Below are 23,171 nucleotides of genomic sequence, written 5' to 3'. Positions count from 1 at the left end.
ACCTACTAAGGAGACTGCCAACATTACGCTTGTCCGCCCTCTTTTAGAATACTGCTGCGCGGTGTGGGATCCTTACCAGATAGGACTGACGGAGTACATCGAAAAAGTTCAAAGAAAGGCAGCACGTTTTGTATTATCGCGAAATATGGGAGAGAATGTCACAGAAATGATACAGGATTTGGGCTGGAGATCGTTAAAAGAAAGGCGTTTTTCGCTGCGACGGAATCTTCTCACGAAATTCCAATCACCAACTTTCTCATCCGAATGCGAAAATATTTTGTTGACACCGACCTACATAGGGAGGAATGATCACCACGATAAAATAAGAGAAATCAGAGCTCGTACGGAAAGGTCTAGATGTTCATTATTTCTGCGCGCTATGCGAGATTGGAATAACAGAGAATTGTGAAGGTGGTTGGATGAACCCTCTGCCAGGCACTTGAATGTGATTTGCAGAGTATCCATGTAGATGTAGATGAAGAAAACTTCACAAGCCATACATTGCAGATCGCCCCCATTACAGACAATGTCAGGATTATACAAAAGCAATCTTTGTACCTTCTCAAGTTTTTACACGACGTTCCCTAAGATTTCCATGTCTATAGTTGAAAATTTCCACCTTACAGTCAATATGTGCTGTTTTGTTGTATCACATGCAGAAGCCCAGTCGGTTAACTTGTTCAGTGATATTCTAGGACTTAATTTATATGACACTGCTAACGATTTTACTGTGGTTTTAGATATGTATATTTTTAGTATTACATTTTAAAATCTCTTGTAATTTGCTGTAAAATTTCTTACTGGTCTAATAAACGGAATTAGCTATCTTCAAATAATGGAGGATACAATAAAATTATTACAGAAATTTGTCTTGAAGGCATAATCTTCGTTCTGTAATGGTAATGACAAGATACACTATACATATTTCCACCCTCATGCTAATTTTTGTTGTTAATAATGTTTTATTTCCTCTCTGGATAGATATTCCTGTGTTCCCATGTCTGCATCCCACAATTCCTCAATCCAGCTTACATAACTGTTACCTTCATTACTTGTTATATTTTTCAGTCCACTCTGACAAATGTCTTCAAATAATCTACGAAAATGATATACGTTTACCACTGCAGTGTTCAGCAGCTATTGTCATCTCCACTAAAACTTTTCTGCTTACGTGACTGAGTTTTTATGTTTTCAGCTAGTGCAGGAACCTTCTATTATGCTTCGAACTGTAGTCATTATCCACAAATATACCAGTGGAAGATACTGTCAGGGTTTAACAAGAATGTGTGGCACCTGTCGTTTGTGAGCCATTGCATCGCCTTCTTCAGCTGAAAATGAAAATTCAACGAATATATTTATAGCTTAGCTATAGGGTTCCCAATGCCACTCTTTAGAACAGAAGTCTTTAAGGAAATCGTAGCTACAGTACAGTACAGTTGTTTTCCAAACACTGCCTCCGCTACGTAGATGACACCATTGTCTTCTGGCCCCACGATGAAGAAGAACTGCATAACTTCCATTACAGTCCTAATCAGCAATATACTAACATCCGACAGTTTAAACTGGAAACATTGATGTACGATCGTTGGTATATGTAAAAACATACAGCCAATCGTAGATGGTACACGGGATCTACCAGCACACATACGTACTTGTGCACCACTTGCCACTGTCACTTTAAGCTCAGGAATTTCGTCCTATACGCGTTAACGAAGTGTACACACCAGATCTATGACGCAGGACACTGAAGCAGAACTGCATAAACTGCGATCGTCTTTCAGAGTAAATGGCTCGATGTACGGACAGTACATTATGACAACGCAAAATAACGTCAAAAGGAAGGAGGAAATAGATAGAGAACACAAGTGTTGGGCAAAGTTCTGTACTGAGAGCGCATTGTACTGATCTACCGAAGTAGGAGCAAAATCAGAGTTGTGCTTCGCTCTACGAAGGATACTTAAGACTGACGTCACGCTTCTGGAGTCTATGACGTCCGCTGAAAGTGCTGGATGGTACACATTGGTGAGAAAGGGCGACCTATTAGCACTCTCTTACAAGGGAACTTCCCCATCGCACCCCCCTCAGATTTAGTTATAAGTTGGCACAGTGGATAGGCCTTGAAAAGCTGAACACAGATCAATCGAGAAAACAGGAAGAAGTTGTGTGGAAGTATGAAAAAAATAAGCAAAATATACTAACTGAGTAGTCCATGTGCAAGATAGGCAACAACAGGCAGCGTGTGAGCTCAGGAGCGCCGTGGTCCCGTGGTTAGCGTGAGCAGCTGCGGAACGAGAGGTTCTTGTTTCAAGTCCTCCCTCGAGTGAAAAGTTTACTTTCTCTATTTTCGCAAAGTTATGATCTGTCCGTTCGTTCATTGACGTCTCTGTTCACTGTAATAAGTTTAGTGTCTGTTTCGCGAAACCGTGCGATTAGTAGACGAAAGGACGTGCCTCTCCAATGGGAACCGGAAACATTTGATCGCAAAGTCATAGGTCAACCGATTCCTCCACAGGAAAACACGTCTGATATATTCTATACGACACTGGTGACGGCATGTGCGTCACATGACAGGAATATGTTGTCGACCCACCTAACTTGTACACTTGGCGAATGGGTAAAAAGATTCTTCTACCTTGCCTGATTTAGGTTTTCTTGTAGATGTGATAATCACTCCGAAAAAAGTGATGAAAACATAAGAGTTTGTCACATAAACTGCAACAAATGACTGCAACAGTTTCACAGTCGAACAGTTTTCCCTGTGCTCTGTCAAAACATATGTTTTTATCTCGCATCGGACGCACGGACGGACAGATAATAATTGTCTGAAAATAAAAAATTAAACTTTTCACTCGAGAGAAGGCTTGAACTAAGGACCTCTCGTTCAGCAGCTGCTCACGCTAACCACGGGACCACGGCGCTCCTTAGCTCACACGCTCCTTGATGTTGCCTATCTTGCACATGGACTACTCAGTTTGTATAATTTGCTTATTTTTTCATGCTTCCACACAACTTCTTCCTGTTTTCTCGATTGATCTGTGTTCAGTTTTTCAAGGCCTATCCACTGTGCCAACTTGTAACTAAATCTGAGGAGGGTGCGATGGGGAGGTTCCCTTGTTAGCAGAGCACGGGAGAAACATAGGAAGTTAGCGGCGGCAGAACTTGGCGACAACTGAGACTAAAAAACTATACGGTTCTGGGAAGTTTGCGTACTAGCTTGGCAGCAACTTACCTCCAAGAGAAAGACACGGGAAGTGGTTGGGGGTGTGAAGCAGCTAGGTGACACGAGTCTCGAAGATGGACACAGTCTCATATAGACTTGGCTACCAGCAACAGGTAGCCCACATATGGCTGATAGCGATTGCCCATCCGGCGAGGCAGTTAACAACGGCACGTCATGCACAGAGTTGTCTCTGCCGCCATCCGGCCACCGCGGGCGCAATACTAAACCATGGGTTGCTCCACATTCGTCAATACCCGCTAATAGAAACACAAACAAAAAAGTTGCAAAAGGAGGACGCTAGTACAGTTTCGATGGAATTGCCATACGCGCTTATCAAAAGTTCGTTCTTTTTTGGTGTAAGGAAATCCAATTCAGTTTCAGGAGAAAAACTTTTGTTTTTCCAAGAGGCTGTATTTAACTGCATGGATAATACAGGGTGTATTAAGAAGAATCATCCGATTTGGCACGTCTATATTTCTGAAACTAATAAACATATACGATGACTTTTATTGTTTGATGAAAGGTAAACTGAAGAAGTTTTTTTCACACCTTCTCATACATGCTCAATATGCCCCCCCCTTGAGATGCACAGCATATGTCAATGTGGTATTCAAATTGTTACCACACTGCAGCGAGCTTGTCTTGAGCTACAGCTTCCACAGCTGCTGTTATTCGATGTCTCAATTCATTCACTGCTGCTGGTAACGGAGGCACATAAACAGCGTTTTTCATAAATCCCCACAAGAAATAATCACATACAGTCAGGTCCGGTAACCTTGCAGGCCAGTAATGTAAGGCTGAATCATTTGACTCACTACGACCCATCCATCGTTCAGTAATCCTTTGATTTAAAAATTCCCGCACTTCCAGATTCCAGTGTGGCGGTGCCCCATTCCGTTGGTAAATGAAGTCGTTCGAATCAGTCTCCAACTGTGGGTAAAGAAAGCTCTCAAGCATACCGAGATTTGTGCTTCCTGTAACACTGGTAAAGAAAAATGGACCATACACCTTTTCCCGTGAAACTACACGAAATACATTAAATTTTGGAGAGTTCCTCTCATGTAGTACAACTTCCTGTAGCTGTTCCGTACCCCATATACTCACATTACGACGGTTCACCTTTCCATTGGAATGGATGTTGCCTCGTCACTAAACACTAAGCGTGGAAGGAAACTGCCGTCCTCCATCTTGCCAAGAAAGAAATCACAGGACTCCACACGTTGTTGTTTGTCACCTTCACGAAGAGCTTGCAGTAGCTGAATTTTGTGTGGTTTCATGTGTAAACGTCGACGCAACACGTGCCAGACGGACAATGGGGGCACGTTGAGCTGTCGAACTGAACGGCGAACGGATTTCTGCGGACTCCTTGTGAGACGTCTGTGTCAGACACTTGGGGACAGTCTGGCGATTTGTCTTTACGCAAACAACCTTTTTCTCGCAATTGTTCATGTCATTGATTAATTCTCTGTTCTGTAGGAGGATCCACACCATACGTAGTAAGAAAGTCACGTTGAACAGTTATTACTGACACGCACTGCGCAAAACATAGAACAGAAAACGTTTTCTGTTGTCCCGATACCATTTTTATTAGAACTGAAGTGGGCGCACGCTGCTGCTACCTGGCGGGAACCACGTAATATTCGAGAGTTTGCTCTTTCCAACGGTGCGTTGTTCACGCACATATCTCAAATAACATAACAAAACTTACGTTGGAAGGCCTCTGGAAAGTATGGGGTGGGCTGCAATCTCAAAGGGTGCATGGCAAATACAGGACGTGCGTGGATCAAGGAACAGTCGGAATTGTAGTTGTAAATTGTTGTAATTGTGCTGGGAAAGACCCCGAGCTTCAAGCGCTAATAGAAAGCACAGAAGCTGAAGTCGTTATAGGTACAGAAAGCTGGCTAAAGCCTGAAATAAGTTCTGCAGAAATTTTTACGAAGTTTCAGACGGTGTTCAGGAAAGATAGATTAGGCAGAATTGGTGGTGGAGTGTTTGTGTCTGTCAGTAGTGGTTTATCTTGCAGTGAAGTCGAAGTAGATACTCCGCGCGAATTGGTATGGGTGGAGGTTATACTTAACAGCCGAATTAAGTTAATAATTGGGTCCTTCTACCGACCCCCAGACTCCGATGATATAGTTGCTGAACAATTAAGAGAAAATTTGAGTCTCGTAACAAATAAATACCCTACTCATACGGTTATAGTTGGTGGGGACTTCAACCTTCCCTCGATATGCTGGCAAAAATACTTGTTCAAAACCGGTGGTAGGCAGAAAACATCTTCCGAGATTGTCTTAAATGCTTTCTCCGAAAATTATTTCGAGCAGTTAGTCCACGAACCCACGCGAATTGTAAATGGTTGCGAAAACACACTTGACCTCTTAGCCACAAACAATCCAGAGCTAATAGAGAGCATCATGACTGATACAGGGATTAGTGATCACAAGGTCGTTGTAGCTAGGCTCAATACCGTTTCTTCCAAATCCACCAGAAACAAACGCAAAATAATTTTATTTAAAAAAGCGGATAAAGTGTCACTAGAAGCCTTCCTAAGAGACAATCTCCATTCCTTCCGAACTGACTATGCAAATGTAGACGAGAAGTGGCTCAATCAAATTCAAAGATGTAGTAGCAACAGCAATTGTGATATTCATACCTCATAAATTGGTAAGAGATGGAACTGATCCCCCATGGTACACAAAACAGGCCCGAACGCTGTTGCAGAGGCAACGGAAAAAGCATGCGAAGTTCAGAAGAACGTGAAATCCCGAAAATTGGCTAAAATTTACAGACGCGCGAAATTTGGCATGGACTACAATGCGAGATGCCTTTAATAGGTTCCACAACGAAACATTGTCTCGAAATTTGGTAGAAAATCCGAAGAAATTTTGGGCGTATGTAAAGTACACAAGCGGCAAGACGCAGTCAATACCTTCGCTGCACAGTGCCGATGGTACTGTTACCGACGACTGTGCCACTAAAGCGGACTTATTGAACGCAGTTTTCCGAAATTCCTTCACCAGGGACGACGAATGGAATATTCCAGAATTTGAGACACGAACAGCTGGTAGCATGAGTTTCCTAGAAGTAGATACCTTAGGGGTTGCGAAGCAAATCAAATCGCTTGATACGGGCAAGTCTTGAGGTCCAGATTGTATACCGATTAGGTTCCTTTCAGATTACGCTGATACAATAGCTCCCTACTTAGCAATCATATATAACCGCTCGCTCACCGATAGATCTGTACCTACAGATTGGAAAATTGCGCAGGTCGCACCAGTGTTTAAGAAGGGTAGTAAGAGTAATCCATCGAACTACAGGCCTATATCATTGACGTCGGTTTGCAGTAGGGTTTTGGAGCATATATTGTATTCAAACATTATGAATCACCTCGAAGGGAACGATCTATTGATACGTAATCAGCATGGTTTCAGAAAACATCGTTCTTGTGCAACGCAGCTAGCTCTTTATTCGCACGAAGTAATGGCCGCTATCGACAGGAGATCTCAAGTTGATTCCGTATTTCTAGATTTCCGGAAAGCTTTTGACACCGTTCCTCACAAGCGACTTCTAATCAAGCTGCGGGCCTATGGGGTATAGTCTCAGTTGTGCTACTGGATTCGTGATTTCCTGTCAGGAAGGTCGCAGTTCGTAGTAATAGACGGCAAATCATCGAGTAAAACTGAAGTGATATCAGGTGTTCCCCAGGGAAGCGTCCTGGGACCTCTGCTGTTCCTGATCTATATAAATGACCTGGGTGACAATCTGAGCAGTTCTCTTAGGTTGTTCGCAGATGATGCTGTAATTTACCGTCTAGTAAGGTCATCCGAAGACCAGTATCAATTGCAAAGCGATTTAGAGAAGATTGCTGCATGGTGTGGCAAGTGGCAGCTGACGCTGAATAACGAAAATTGTGAGGTGATCCACATAAGTTCCAAAAGAAATCCGTTGGAATTCGATTACTCGATAAATAGTACAATTCTCAAGGCTGTCAATTCAACTAAGTACCTGGGTGTTAGAATGACGAACAACTTCAGTTGGAAAGACCATATAGATAATATTGTGGGGAAGGCGAGCCAAAGGTTGCGTTTCATTGGCAGAACACTTAGAAGATGCAACAAGTCCACTAGAGAGACAGCTTACACTACACTCGTTCGTCCTCTGTTAGAATATTGCTGCGCAGAGTGGGATCCTTACCAGGTGGGATTGACGGAGGACGTCGAAAGGGTGCAAAAAAGGGCAGTTCGTTTTGTATTATCACGTAATAGGGGAGAGAGTGTGGCAGGTATGATACGCGAGTTGGGATGGAAGTCATTAGAGCAAAGATGTTTTTCGTCGCGGCGAGATCTATTTAGGAAATTTCAGTCACCAACTTTCTCTTCCGAATGCGACAATATTTTGTTGTGCCCAACCTACATAGGTAGGAATGATCATCAAAATAAAATAAGAGAAATCAGAGCTCGAACAGAAAGGTTTAGGTATTCGTTTTTCCCGCGCGCTGTTCGGGAGTGGAATGGTAGAGAGATAGTATGATTGTGGTTCGATGAACCTTCTGCCAATCACTTAAATGTGAATTGCGGATAATCATGTAGATGTAGATGTTAAGATTTTTTTAAAAATTTGATGATTCTTTTTGATGCACCTTGTAGTTTACAGACCTTTTATGTACTACCTGTTGCAATCCTATTTGTGTTTACGACCGGTTTCTGTGTGTCAAACGGTTATCTTTAGATGAATATGCTGCACTGTGGTCTTTATCATTGTCAGCAATGAAGTTTTTGACAAATAAGGCAGTCATGAGTGACTCCTTACGGTTACAGTGTTGTTCGTAATAAAGCAATAGGTCTGCTAATGTGCAGCTCTTATCATTTGGCATATCAGATATGTGTTGCTCCTCGAGGAAAGAAATTTACCCCTTGAATCAACTGTCGGCGACTTTTTCTCTCTAGAAATGGCTTGTTCTAATAGTACAGATTCGTTCGGCAATCCTAGTTGGACGGCCTCATCGTTGTTTGAAATGTTACCGATACGGGTTCCCAATAGCTGAAACAAAAACTTGTCCGCTGTGAGCTCCTTCAACGACGAACGCAGTTCAGAGCATTTACGAACAACTTACAGCAGGCTCTAAGCTGCCAGAGAAAGTAATGATGTTCGGAAGGCTTTTAAGATAGTCCCTACGAGCGATCGGAAACAGCCCTGGCGGTTTGTCTGGAAAAAATGACTCCAGGAGCTTTCCCGACAGTATATGCAGTACATTGGGAAACATCTCTGTTTAATTTTATGTGTGTCAAGCACTATGCCTATGGCTAGAGGACACTGAGTTTCCGAAATGATTCACTACAGTGATATTGTTACCTTCTCTGAGACACATGCGCGAACGGGAGTACAGTTTTATTGCAATGACAAGGACATGGCTTCGCGCAGTAGAAGAGGAGTCAGAATAAACGAACAAGCATCTCAGCTTATCCGTAGATACCCACCGTTCCTGAAAAAAAGGTGGTCAAAGTTTTCAACGTAATTTAGATGACTTTTAGCGCACGAAAGTGTCAGCCGTAGTTGCGGCGCAGTGGTTAGCGTTTGTGGCCTCTTACTTTTGCACCCAATGTTCGAAACCCGTATATTGTTTTATATATTTTATTTTATTTTGCATTTATCTACCTATGTGCATAGAAGATTACTACAGAGAATCTCTTTTCAAGTTAGGGGATACAAGGGTAGTGTATTAATTGTAAAAGTACAAGTGCATTTCACAATAAATGTCATAATTTATTAAAAAATGTGTGTGTCCGTGTGTGTGTGTGTGTGTGTGTGTGTGTGTGTGTGTGTGGTATTTTGAAGGATAACAATCTCATTAAATTGTCATTTTCTTTTATTTAATTCTTATATCAATTCTTATATTCATTATGTTAACAGAATCTGAAAAACACCAGTCTGCTTTTGTTCTACAATATTAATTTTATTGTGTTAACCGGTTTTCGGCTTACAAGGCCGTCTTCAGGCATTTACTGAGTATTGTTATCAAAGAAGTTACAATGTTTGCAAACAACATTGGAAGAGAAGTAACATGCCTAGACTGAAGCAGAAACATACAGTAAGTAACATCTTTGACAGTGTGGTGGTAATGCAATGAAAACTTTTTCTTTTGCTTTAACTTTTTCTTTTTCTTTTACTTTTTCATTTCGACTTACAAGGCCATCTTCTGACATTTACTGAGTATTGTTACCAAAGAAGTTACAACGTTTGCAAACAACACTGGAAGAGAAGTAACACGTCTAGACTGCAGCAGAAACATACAGTAACATCTTTGAGAGTGTGGTGGTAATGCAATGAAAACTTTTACTTTTACTTTTTCTTTTTTCTTTTACTTTTTCATTGCATTACCACCACACTGTTAAAGATGTTACATACTGTATGTTTCTGCTGCAGTCTAGGCGTGTTACTTCTCTTCCTAGTGTTGTTTGCAAACGCTGTAACTTCTTTCGTAACAATACTCAGTAAATGTCTGAAGATGACCTTGTACGCCGAAAACTGGTTAACACAATAAAAGTAATATTGTAGAACAAAAGCAGACTGGTGCTTTCATTTATTATTCTTATATTCATTGATATATTTTATTCTTATTTTTATTCTTCAGGAAGATTTGGTGCATTTCCACGGATTATACCGATCGTAGGAACATTCGAATCACACATGTTTCCACCGAGCGAGGTGACGCGCTGGTTAGCACACTGGACTTGCATTCGAGAGGACAATGGTTCAAACCCCCATCTGGTCAACCTGATTTAGGTTTTCCGTGATTTTCCCAAATCGCTTCAGGCTAATGCCAGAATGGCTCCTTTGAAAGGGCACGGCCGACTTCCTTCCCTAATCCGACGGGATCGATGATCTCGCTGTTTGGTCCCTTTCCCCCCCCCCCCCCCCCCCCCCACACACACACACACACACTCACCACATCAACCAACCAACACAAGTTTTGAACACGACGAGCATCGCGTGAAGGCAGGTTTGCCACCGAGACATTTCTTCATAAGGATATATCACTCGGGACTGAAACGTCGTTCAGAGTGCTGAAGATTTCACGCATTGGCAATAATGTCGCTGCAAATCACACATAACGAATCACTTTACAAAATACTGGCGCTTGCAATTGTTTATGAACCGAGGAACTTAACTGAAAAAATTTCAAACAATTTTCTCATATATTTAGTGATTTTTAAAATTTTCTTTTAACTTGTTCATTAGGAGGACAACTACTAGACGAATGAGGACAATGTTCCATAAAATTTCAGGCGTGCAGCCGCATAAATTCAGTTTCTTCTGAATTTATGCGGCTGCACGCCCGAAATTTTATGGAACTGTCTTTACGCCGCGAAAACATGAAGATGCACAGCAAGGACAACGTTATTTCAATATGCATTGGAAAACATTAGTGTAGTGAACTTCAACGGACATGGGTAGAGGAATGAAAAACTAAAATAAAAATTTAATTTTATACATATTTCGCAGTTTGAAACGTGACTGTATTCAATACACTGGAAGTATGAATTAAAATACGCCTTCAGTCACAACTTTTTGTGTTTTATAAAGTACACGATACATTTCGGACCCTGTGGATCCATCATCAGGTGTAATTTGTCTTAATACATGCTTTATTTTTTTTCTCTTGAATGAGGTGAAGTGCATATTCCTGTCACGAAAAGGTTTGATGTTAGGTTATGAATTTCGCAAGTCAAACGCGGAAATATTTGACAAGTATTTGAAAAAGTGAACAGTCTAAACTTACCACATAATCCAAGTTTACACTGTTCATCTTTCCCAATATTACGCACATATTTCCGCGATAGACTTGCGAAATTCATAACCTAACATCAAACCTTTTCGTGACAGGAATATGCATTTCACCTCATTCAAGAGAAAAAATAAATCAAGTATTTAGACAAATTACACCTGATGATGGACCCACAGGGTCCGAAATGCATCGTGTACTTAATAAAACACGAAAAGTTATGACTGAAGGCGTTTTGAAATTAATACCTCCAGTGTATAACATAAAAATAATAATCGGGTTTCGAACACGGGGCCAAAGTGTGAAGCCTGGATGCTAGCCAATGTGCCACCGTTTCGGATGAATTGTGCTCTCGCCAAAAGGCACTGCAGTAATCTCAAAACTTCGAACGTCGTTTTCTCTGAAACACGTGTTCACTTATTTTTATCCCGTCTTACGCTGACCGAAGTTTCTGAGAAATCGGCTTATGGCGTTAGTCATGTTCTCGCCGTGAGAGTAGTCAGAAACAATGCATTGACCGTAGCACACTTCTACAGCAACGTGATGTGAAAAACTCTGTTAACACTAACATAAGATTTGGATGACTATTAAATTTAAAATAAGACATGATGATGATGATGATGATTAGTGTTTTAGGGCGCACAAAAATAAGACATCACGTAAGAACACAATCTTCATCGGAACCGTAACATGTTCTTCTCTGTGTAATACACGAGGTGTGGCTAGAAAAAAACCGGACTAGTACTGGTGAAACAATAAAACGAATGCAATAAGGCTGAAAGTCGCGTGGTCTGTCACGTGACTCTCGCTCCGCCTACTGCTCGAGTTTCATCTGCCTCCTGCACTCAGTCTGCCCGTGGCGTCTGTTTTAAGTAGTTGACGTTTTGTCTGTGCGTCGGAAAATGTTGAGTGTACAGAAAGAACAGCGTGTTAACATCAAATTTTGTTTCAAACTAGGAAAATCTGCAAGTGAAACGTTTGTAATGTTACAACAAGTGTACGGCGATGATTGTTTATCGCGAACACAAGTGTTTGAGTGGTTTAAACGATTTAAAGATGGCCGCGAAGACACCAGTGATGACACTCGCACTGGCAGACCATTGTCAGCAAAAACTGATGCAAACATTGAAAAAATCGGTAAACTTGTTCGAGAAGATCGCCGTTTAACAATCAGAGCAGTGTCTGAGTTAACAGGAGTTGACAAGGAAAGTGTTAGGCAGATTCTTCATGAAAGTTTCAACATGAACAAAGTGTGTTCAAAAGTGGTTCCAAAGTGTCTCACAATTGAACAGAAGGAACGCCGAAGAATGATTTGTTCTGACATCCTGGAAAACATTGAAAGTGATCCCACCTTCATACAAAATGTTATTACTTGCGATGAATCGTGGTTTTTTATTTACGATCCCGAAACTAAACGCCAATCGATGCATTGGAAAACTCCTGGTTCTCCACGACAAAAAAAAGCACGAATCTCAAAATCGAAATTCAAGGCAATGATGATTGATTTTTTTTTTGACATCAAAGGGATTGTGCACATTGATTGGGTACCAGAGGGACAAACAGGGAATCAGCATTACTACATTAGCGTCCTGGCTACCCAACGTGAGCGAGTACGGAGAAAACGGAACGATTTGTGGAGAAAAAAGTCATAGATCCTTCACCAAGACAATGACCCAGCTCACAGTGCGTTGTCAGTGAAGACGTTTTTGGCAAAACACAACATATCCATCTTAGATCATCCACCCTACTCACCTGATTTGGCCCCCTGTGACTTTTTTCTTTTCCCTAAAGTCAAGTCAGCTTTGAAAGGAACTAGATTTGAGACTGTTGAAGCAATAAAAGAAAAAGCGACGGAAGTAATGTATGCACTTACCGAAAATGATCTGCAGCATTGCTATGAACAGTGGAAAATTCGTATGGAGCGGTGTAGAGACCGAGGAGGAGAGTACATTGAAGGAGATAACATGATATTGTAAATAATTGTAAATAAATGTTTTTTCCAGCATCAGTCCGGTTTTTTTCTAGCCGCACCTCGTAGAGCAACTGCAATGGCTCCGCGGGGTAGCCTCGCGGTCTTGGACGCCTTGCCACGGTTCGCGGGCATCGGTGTGTGTTTCGTCCTTAGCGTAAAGTTAGATTAAGTAGTGTGTAAGCCTAGTGACCGATGACCTCAGGAGTTTGCTTCCATAGGAACTTACCACAAAAAAAAGCCTGTAGTGCATGGTGTTAGCTGTACTCTTTTCCTGTTTAAGTTTTTCTTTATTCGTTTGTTTTCTTTTTTTGAAAGCTGTTACAATGACTTTGTTTATTATTAATTAATTTGTTGATCTATATTCCGCTGATCTGGCGAAACGAGAAGTGATAATTGGACTACCTTTCACATGCTTTAGCGCTCAAAGTCTGTAGCGTGGTATGTCAGCTTTCATTTTCACTCTTTTGCAGCTTGGCATAACGTCCGTCTTCGAACCTACGGCAGACCTGGGTGGTATCAGTGATTTGCCCCTAGAAGTGAGCAAAGCTCTGCACAAGGCGTTTATTGAGGTTAACGAAGAAGGCACAGAAGCAGCAGCTGCAACAGGCAAGTATTTACAGTCAGACGAGGCAGCAACTCGTTGTCCACAAGTCATCAGACAGTGGCCGGTGAGCAATAAGTCGCTGCCAGGGGCACCTGGGCCGTCTGCTATCACCTATCATTTACTACTAGAAACGGATGAATATGAAACTTTTAGCTTCTGAAATTACTTGCTTGGCAAAATCTACGCAATTTTAGTGTATTCGGATTTATCTTCACCCAGCATCAAGCAATATCAAAAGTTTACTTTTAATATGGTGAATGCAACCAAGCATGAGCTCTATGAATATTCTTGCTGTAAAAGTTTTCGTAGCCACTGTAAATTTGAGATGACACATTAGCTGGAGCGGACGAGTCAGCAGCATTTATTGAGTTGCGTGGTTGTTCTGCCGTATGCATTCACGTATAATCATGTTTTGAGCTAAACAGTGTAACCTTTCATGATAAACGAGTACTATGGTGCTCTTCTGGGAATTTGTCATCTTATCAACGACTAGCAGAGAAACCTCGGGTTGACCACGTATTTATTTATAGCTGGGCATCCACGTCCATACTACGCAGCGTCTGGCTTTGTGCGTAATGGTTATGACGTCATATCTCCTGAAACGAGGCCCACAAGAAAGACAAGGCCGCGGCGCGTACGTCACGGAGGTAGGCCTGAACTCGCTCGTTCGCTCAACTTAGCAGACAAAATGAGTTTCTACACCTGTTAACTCGCAGCTGGGCGTGTACATACTAACGAGAATTACATCTTCTACTGAAATCTTAGAGAAAGCTTTTGACAACGTTAACTGGAATACTCTCTTTCAAATTCTGAAGGTGGCAGGGGTAAAATACAGGGAGCGAAAGGCTATTTACAATTTGTACAGAAACCAGATGGCAGTTGTAAGAGTCGAGGGGCATGAAAAGGAAGCAGTGGTTAGGAAAGGAGTGAGACAGGGTTGTAGCCTCTCCCCGATGTTATTCAATCTGTATATTGAGCAAGCAGTAAAGGAAACAAAAGAAAATTCATGGAGAAGAAAAAAACTTAAAGGTTCGCCGATGACATTGTAATTCTGTCAGAGACAGCAAAGGACTTGGAAGAGCAGTTGAACGGAATGGACAGTGTCTTGAAAGGAGGATATAAGATGAACATCAACAAAAGCAAAACGAGGATAATGGAATGTAGTCAAATTAAATCGGGTGATGCTGGGGGGATTAGATTAGGAAATGAGACACTTAAAGTAGTAAAGGAGTTTTGCTATTTAGGGAGCAAAATGACTGATGATGGTCGAAGTAGAGAGGATATAAAATGTAGACTGGCAATGGCAAGGAAATCGTTTCTGAAGAAGAGAAATTTGTTAACATCGAGTATAGATTTAAGTGTCAGGAAGTCGTTTCTGAAAGTATTTGTATGGAGTGTAGCCATGTACGGAAGTGAAACATGGACGATAACCAGTTTGGACAAGAGGAGAATAGAAGCTTTCGAAATGTGGTGCTACAGAAGAATGCTGAAGATAAGGTGGGTAGATCACGTAACTAATGAGGAGGTATTGAATAGGATTGGGGAGAAGAGAAGTTTGTGGCACAACTTGACTAGGAAGAAGGGATCGGTTGGTAGGACATGTTTTGAGGCATCAAGGGATCACAAATTTAGCATTGGAGGGCAGCGTGAAGGGTAAAAATCGTAGAGGGAGACCAAGAGATGAATACACTAAGCAGATTCAGAAGGATGTAGGTTGCAGTAGGTACTGGGAGATGAAGAAGCTTGCACAGGATATAGTAGCATGGAGAGCTGCATCAAACCAGTCTCAGGACTGAAGACCACAACAACAACAACAACAACAACAACAACAACTGAAATCTGGTATTATGAAGTCTTATCGATTAACAGGACTACAACAAAATTTAATTTAAAATCAATACTCGATAAAAATGCTGTAATGGCTTGTTTATAGCATTTAGTTTCTTATGCTTAACATTCGTCACTTCATACAAGAAGTGGTGCCTTACGCAACTGATAATCATTTCGGCATGATTTTAATTTTATTGTACCCCAGCACAGCCGTAACAAATTATAGGTGGGGCTATGGACTCCCAATCAAATAACAGTCCATAATAGAGGATACCAGTAGAAGATGAAATTCTCGTTTGTACGTACACACCTAGTTACGAGTTAACAGGTCTAGAAACTTAGTTTGTCTTCTGAGTTGAGCGAGCGAGTGCAGGCCTTACCTTCGTGACGTACGCGCCGTGGCCTGTCTTTCCCGTAGGCCTCGTCCTGAAATATGTGTCGTACAATGATATAATTTTGGAGGTACATTCAGCGCTATACGTGGATGCTGTCTGCAAACTGCGTACGGAAAGAGTCCGTAGCAACAAAGTAATAAATTCAAACGTCATGCATGATGCTGCAGTTTTTCACGCATTTCATTGTTTATGACGTCTTATGTCCTTAACTATGTGTCATACAGTGATATAATTTTGCAGTTAGATTCAGTGCTATATGTGCACACTGAGTCCAAAATGTGTCGTGAATAAAGTTACTATAAAGAAGTAATACAATGGTGTCCAAAGTTAAAGCAACAAACGGAACGCGACCGCTACGGTCGCAGTTTCGAATCCTGCCTCGGACATGGATGTGTGTGATTCCCTTAGGGCCGGCCGGAGTGGCTGTGCAGTTCTAGGCGCTAAACTCTGGAACCGAGCGACCGCTACGGTCGCAGGTTCGAATCCTGCCTCGGGCATGGATGTGTGTGATGTCCTTAGGTTAGTTACGTTTAAGTAGTTCTAAGTTCTAGGGGACTGATGACCTCAGATGTTAAGTCGCATAGTGCTCAGAGCCATTTGAACCATTTGATGTCCTTAGGTTAGTTACGTTTAAGTAGTTCTAAGTTCTAGGGGACTGATGACCTCAGAAGTTAAGTCCCATAGTGGCTCTGAGCACTATGGGACTTAACATCTGAGGTCATCAGTCCCCTAGAACTTAGAACTACTGAAATCTAACTAACCTAAGGATGTCAGACACATCCATGCCCGAGGTAGGATTCGAACCTGCGACCGTAGGGTCCCACAGTGCTCAGCGTTATTTGAACCATTTTGAACAAACGGAAATTTTGCAATATTCCGTTTAATTCGCCGCACAACAGTATAAACAGGTGGTAGTATTTAAGTAGAAACAATGTAAAGAAAGTACGTAAAGAACTGCGATATGCATAGCCGTAGACAATCATGTGACAATCACGTTCTTCGTTTCTTTTCCGACTTGGCGGATTTGCACACTCATTCTGACAACTGGTTAACATGCTTAGTATGGGCTGTGACTACATGTGGCAGCAATACAGACCTGACAGCGGCGGGGCATGGTGCAAATGATGTCGTCGTCTCATGTTGAGGCAATAGTGACCAAGACATCTTGGGTTGTCGGATGTTCTGCCGGATATCAGCGTCGTACTTGCACGATATTTCGGTAGCATAGCTCGTTACCTTCATCAGGGGCGAACTGAGACTACTCCTCGAGTGTACCTGGTCCAGTATTTATGCCTGTGTCCTTCCCCCTTCACCAGGCGCTGCCTCTGCGGTCCGCGCCCGCTCGCTGCAATCTTCTGGAGCATCCGGGCGAGAACACCCAGGACTGCAGCGGACGGGAAAGGGAACGGCAGTGCTCCAGAAGATCCAGGGTCGGACGATATCACCGGCAGAGTACTGGAGCAACTATCTTGGTCGGCGATCTGGATACTTACGACAGCCACGTTTCCTGCTGCATTGTTGCAGTACCAAAACCGGGCAAGAATAAGAAGTATCCCAACAGTTGTCGACCGATCAGTTTGCTTCCTCACGTTAGCAAACTCTTTGAGAGACTTCTTCTCCAACGCCTTAAACATCTGGCCGCGCAACTCGACATCGTACCACCGGAGCAATTCGATTTTCGAAGTGGACATTCAACTACTCAACAAATCCTTTGAGCAGTAGAATATATTAAGGACGCCTTCAATCGACGAGAATTCTGCGGTGCAGTCCTGCTCGACGTCACAAAAGCGTTCGACAGCGTCTGGCACTACGGACTAGTATTGAAACTGCGCACCCTTCGACTGCCAAGAGTGTACGTGAAGCTAATCGCCTCCTACCTGAAGAATCTGACGTTCGTGGTACGACTTGACAAAGCACTCTCTCGCGCACGCAACATCAACGCCGGAGTACCCCAAGGATCGGTCCTTGGACCGGTTCTGTACATAATGTACACTTCGGACATGCCTACAGTACCAAGGGTGGAGAAGGCAATCTATGCCGACGATACTATGCTGTATTCCAGTAGCCGATGGAGAGAAGTTCTTGTACCAAGATTGCAGAGTGCCCTTAATAGATTAGAAGACTGGGCAGCTCGCTGGAGGATCGGCTTTAATCCCACGAAGACGCAGACCATCATCTTCACATGGAAGAGAACCATGCCAAAACGTCAACTGCGCCTCCACGGAACGCAACTTCCTTGGCTGTCATCAGTACGATACCTGGGAGTTATCATGGACAAAAAGCCCACGTGGTACCAGCACATTAAAGACCTTCGCAAGAAGATCCACCAGCGTCTAGGAGCCTTATATCCTACTATACTCAATGAGCGGTCCGAGTTATCCATCGCAAATGGCCTCCTTATTCATCGCATGTATCTTCACCCTCTGTTTGACTACGCTTGCGAAGTCTGGGGCGTTGCTGCCGAGACCCATATTCAGCGATTGGAATCGCTACAAAATAAAATACTCCCCAGGGTCTACCATGTACACTGCCAGTTTCCGTATCAGTACGTCCATGAAGCCGCCGAAGAGTTGGAAGCTCTAGAAAGACGTAAGAAGATCGCAAGACACTTTTATGAGAAGACACAGACGTCCACCAATCATCTCATCAGGGGCCTAGGAGCACCACCACGGCCACGGGAACGACACAGACGACCTGTTGCAATGCTCGACCGATAAAGCACTGCAGCCTTAAGAAACCAACGCAGTGAAGTAAGAAGAAACCAAAACAAATTAAGTTCCTAACCCCGCCCACGCCCTTGCCGTAAAACACACAAAAATAAAGATAAACAAATTTCCGCACAAACCTTAAGATAAAGGCAATGCCTAAAGGTAAATACTTCGAAAATAGCTGTCATCAGCCTTCAGAAGTGGAAGTAACTCGAGGAGCAGTCTCAGGTCGCACCTGATGAAGGTAACGAGTTACGCTACCGAAATATCGTGCAAGCACTACCCTGATATCCGGCAGAACACCCGACAACCCAAGATGTCCTTAGATCGCCGGGAAAGCCTGAAGAATTACAATAATGCCCATTCTTCCTGCAGAGCTGTTCGCAAGTCTTGAGGAGTGGTTGGTGGATGCTGACGTGCTGCAATCCGCCTCCCTAGTGCATTCCAGCCATGCTCTGTGGGATTCAAATTGGGAGAGCGAGCAGGTCACACGGTCTGTGCAATATCTTCCCTTCCCAAGGGGAGCATCAGCCACCTGTGCTGTATGAGGTCGAGCATTATTGTCCATCAGTAGTCTGGGCCCACAGCTTCTTGCAACAACCACACATGAGGTTCCAAGATCCCGTCACGATATCTGATAGCAGTTAAGCCTTGCTGTATTACCCGTACAGTTTCATGGAGAGGTGTTCGACTGGTCAACGTAATCTCTACCCATACCATTAGGGATCCTCTTCGATATCGGTCTGTTACTGTGACCGTACAGGTGGCATGTTGACGGCTCCACTCTAGACGTTCCTCTCTGTGAAGACGCGGCAGAGGTACACATACAGCAACTCTCCGACAATAAAGGGTACTCTGTCGAAGCTTTCTGTACGCCTTTTGTCTCGATACAACACGTCGAGTAGATACTGCGAGGTCAGATGCCGGTTGCCATGCAGTACTAAGGCGGTACCATCGTGTCCTTACAGTCAGAAATGGCCCTTTCTCTCTGACGTACACACGTGGTCGGACCTGTCCTGGTCCTTGAGGTACAGATTCGGTCTCTATAAATTCTCTCCACGCCCGAGAAACAACAGAATGATTCGTATTAAGCCATAGGGCAACACCAAATGGTTCAAATGCCTCTGAGCACTATGGGACTTAACATCTGAGGTCATCAGTCCCCTAGAACTTAGAACCACTTAAACCTAACTAACCTAAGGACATCACACACATCCAGGCCCAAGGCAGGATTCGAACCTGCTACCGTAGCGGTCGCGCGGTTCCAGACTGAAGCGCCTAGAACCGCTCGGTCACTCCGGCCGTAAGCCACCGGGCAACATAAGTTGGCGACTGTCCTGCTTCCATTCTTCCTGTGGCCCTCCACCACAGAGAGTCTGAAGGCGTCTTCTCTGTGCCATACTGCACCGTTTGTGACTGTGAACACTGATATTGTGGATGTGGGACTACCAAGCAAACACTAACCCTTTTGAGATGTGCCCTAACGCCGTTGCTGACGTGGTTGTCCGTTGACTGGGATGCCGTCCTCCGTGCAGAACACAATTGTAAGGACACCTGTTGAGAGTTTGTATGATTGTATCGTGAATTAAATATAGGACGGGGAAATGGCGGTTTGTTGCTTTAATTTTGGACACCAGTGTAAACTGTAACATCATGCCTCATGCTGTACTTTTACTGCATGAAAAGCGGGAAAGTAAGGAAAGGATAAACGTTTTTCCTTTCACCATTTTTCAGGGGTTGTCAGTGAGAAAAAATTTGTGTAGGTTGAAATTATGTGTAAAGTTTGTTGCAAGTCTCTAAGTGCTCATTCTCAAATGCGGGCAGAACGAATTCTTTGAATTCACGCCTCGCGGGCTACGTTTCTTTTTCAATCCCACCCTCATCCCTTTGATAGGAAGGAAGGTGATTCTAACCCCCCATTCGATAGTTGCGTGACAGTAAGGTATATGTGTACGGAGTTTGATTGAAATCGCTCCAGTGGTTTAGGAGGTGATGTGAAATGCGCGTGCACACACACACACACACACACACACACACACACACACACACACACACATTTTTATAACATGTATGGTTGTTCCTTTAATACTGATTTAGTAGCAGTTGTTCAGTAGGCTGCTGGGTATGTTGTTATTTGTTAAATGACATGGCTGTCAACAACTAAATCGCAATAGGTAAAGGAATATATCAAAATTCGGACCCCCATTCTGTTTTTGATTTTAAAAAAATTTAACATAGTAAAAAATTATAATTTAAAAACATGTAATATTTACTTTTACTGTTACACGGCATTTCAATTCAACTCTTACAAAATATAATTAAAATTTATTATGAAAACTATTATTTTAAAAATCTTACTTGTGGAAAATGGTTGCCAAAATGGGACCTCTTGTAAAAATAACAAAAATAACATTAAGCTAAATTAGAAGACTTAAATCAGGGAAGTCATAATCTTCTTCCATAAGGACATAGCATTTTTCAGTGTTTTCTTTGCTGGACCCAAAATCCTTGCAATGGGGCACTCCTGCATGTTTTATTTGTAACTGTTCGTCTTTGTCCCGTTTAAGAAAAAGACTAACTCACTTTCCCAGCAATTTCGTCTCCTAAAGAGTGTTGGATGTTATTCCTCTTTGCCAATTGTACGGCCGTTCTTTACAAGTAATTACGATTAGGGGCAAAGAAACGAACTTCCTTAGTAAGACAGTACCAAACCAGCTCTTCTGCAAGAACGTTACCCAAAATTGTGGTTCTGTCTCTTTTTGATTTTGCTGCTTCCTGAGGTGTACCGTACTTCACATTGGACAACCTTATCAATGGCAAGTTTATAGGACAGCCTCAAGGCGCAATTAATGTTTTTTATTGGCCGCTTTCGCTAATTCTAACAAGAGGTCACATTAAACTGTGCGAAACTGGCCAATAAAAATATTAACTGCGACTTGTGGCTGCCCTACAAACTTAATATCAACAGTCGCCGTTTCCTCTGCAAGCAACGCCTGCTCTCACTCACAAACGCTGTTTTTGGAACATTAAAACTGATTACTGGCTTTCTTCCAATCCATCTTCTTCTTCCAAACTGTATCAGTAGCTTTAGTCACTTCAGAAGGACCCAATTTTATTTCCTCAACTTTCTTCGTTTTCCTCTTGGAAATTTCAAGAGAAAATGGGACCAAATATAGGCAGATTTTAAAAATGAAAAAGTAAGGGGTCTGGTTCAAGCAACTAACAGAGGTACAGTTCACACAACTACAGCCCACATTTGTCAATCCATGAGAAATCTTTTACATTGTCAAAATATGTAAAGTCGAACTGAAAAGTGACAAATGAAGCTGGCGCCATGTGTATTCTGCTAGAGCATGGTAGGAGCCTAAACTATTATTGACCCATTTACACTTGATGCCACTAGACTTCAGGAGCATGTAGAGCCAAGAGACCAGAGGGTCTACTTAAGGGAGCGGGTGGTGGAGGGTAGGGGGGGGGGGGGAGGAGTCCAGTTAAGGGCACATTCTATTAATTGCAAGTGCCTAACATCAACTACTACCACGTTACATATGAAGTAGATATTTTACTTTTCAAACAACAGAAAATCCAGGATGGAATGTAACAATATTATGAATGAGTGGTCAGCGTGACAGACTGTCAATCCTAAGGGCCCGGGTTCGATTCCCGGCTGGGTCGGAGATTTTCTCTGCTCAGGGACTGGGTGTTGTGTTGTCCTAATCATCATCATTTCATCCCCATCGACGCGCAGGTCGCCGAAGTGGCGTCAAATTGAAAGACCTGTACCAGGCGAACGGTCTACCCGACGGGAGGCCTTAGCCACACGACATTTCCATTTATGAAGACGAAAGTTGCTACTCACCATATAGTGGAGGTGCTGAGTCGCAGATAGGCACAACAAAGAGACTGTCACAAATAAGCTATCGACCATTAAGGTCTTCGTCAACAACAGACGACAGACACACACACACACACACACACACACACACACACACACACACACACACACACACACACATTCACGTAAATGCAACTCACACACGACTGCAGTCCCAGGCAACTCAGACCCTGAATTTCAATTGCCTGAGACTGCTGTCGTGTGTGTGTGTTCCGTTTGTGTGTGTGTGTGTGTGTGTGTGTGTGTGTGTGTGTGTGTGTGTGTGTGTGTCGTCTGTTGTTGACGAAGACCTTAATGGCCGATAGCTTATTTGTGACAGTCTCTTGTTGTGCCTATCTGCGACTCAGCACCTCCACTATATGGTGAGTAGCAACTTTCGTCTTCATAATATTTTACTTTTCCCTGAACACCATAATTATTAGTTATACATTTGAAATTATGGTAAAATATTGTGTATTATATTCATGTGCAACATTTCGTCCGTTCTTGTACCTAGATAAGAGACTAAAAGAAAATATCAAATAAATAAATAATTCTACCACTGTTAGCAGTTATCATTTCGTCAACATAATACAATTGAGCACACTCCATCTACAGTCAGCATAAGAAATTAGCATATATTACAAACACATTAGATCATATAGAGAGGTACTTGCAAAAGTAAAGTTATGAGGGCGGCTTGTGAGTCGGGCTTTGATACCTGAGATGGTAGAGTACTTGCCTGCAAAAGGCAAAGATCTCAAGTTTGAGTCTCGGTGCAGCAG

The 23,171-nt window shown here is 42.7% G+C and overlaps 1 protein-coding gene across 2 annotated transcripts in view; it reads left to right on the top strand.

The window, feature by feature from the left end:
• Positions 1 to 23,171, top strand: part of LOC126458541 (leukocyte elastase inhibitor-like) — a 221,524-nt gene that overhangs the window by 155,240 nt on the left and 43,113 nt on the right. For both annotated transcript variants that reach the window (XM_050095658.1, XM_050095657.1), the window contains exon 7: positions 13,446 to 13,581. In XM_050095658.1, the coding sequence (XP_049951615.1) occupies positions 13,446 to 13,581 (136 nt within the window). The remainder of the gene's footprint in view (positions 1 to 13,445; positions 13,582 to 23,171) is intronic.

Source organism: Schistocerca serialis, chromosome 2 (genome assembly GCF_023864345.2).
Source record: "Schistocerca serialis cubense isolate TAMUIC-IGC-003099 chromosome 2, iqSchSeri2.2, whole genome shotgun sequence".
Lineage (NCBI taxonomy): Eukaryota > Metazoa > Arthropoda > Insecta > Orthoptera > Acrididae > Schistocerca > Schistocerca serialis.
The sequence above is the reverse complement of the archived record's forward strand: the minus strand, read 5'-3'. Positions and strand labels throughout refer to the sequence as shown.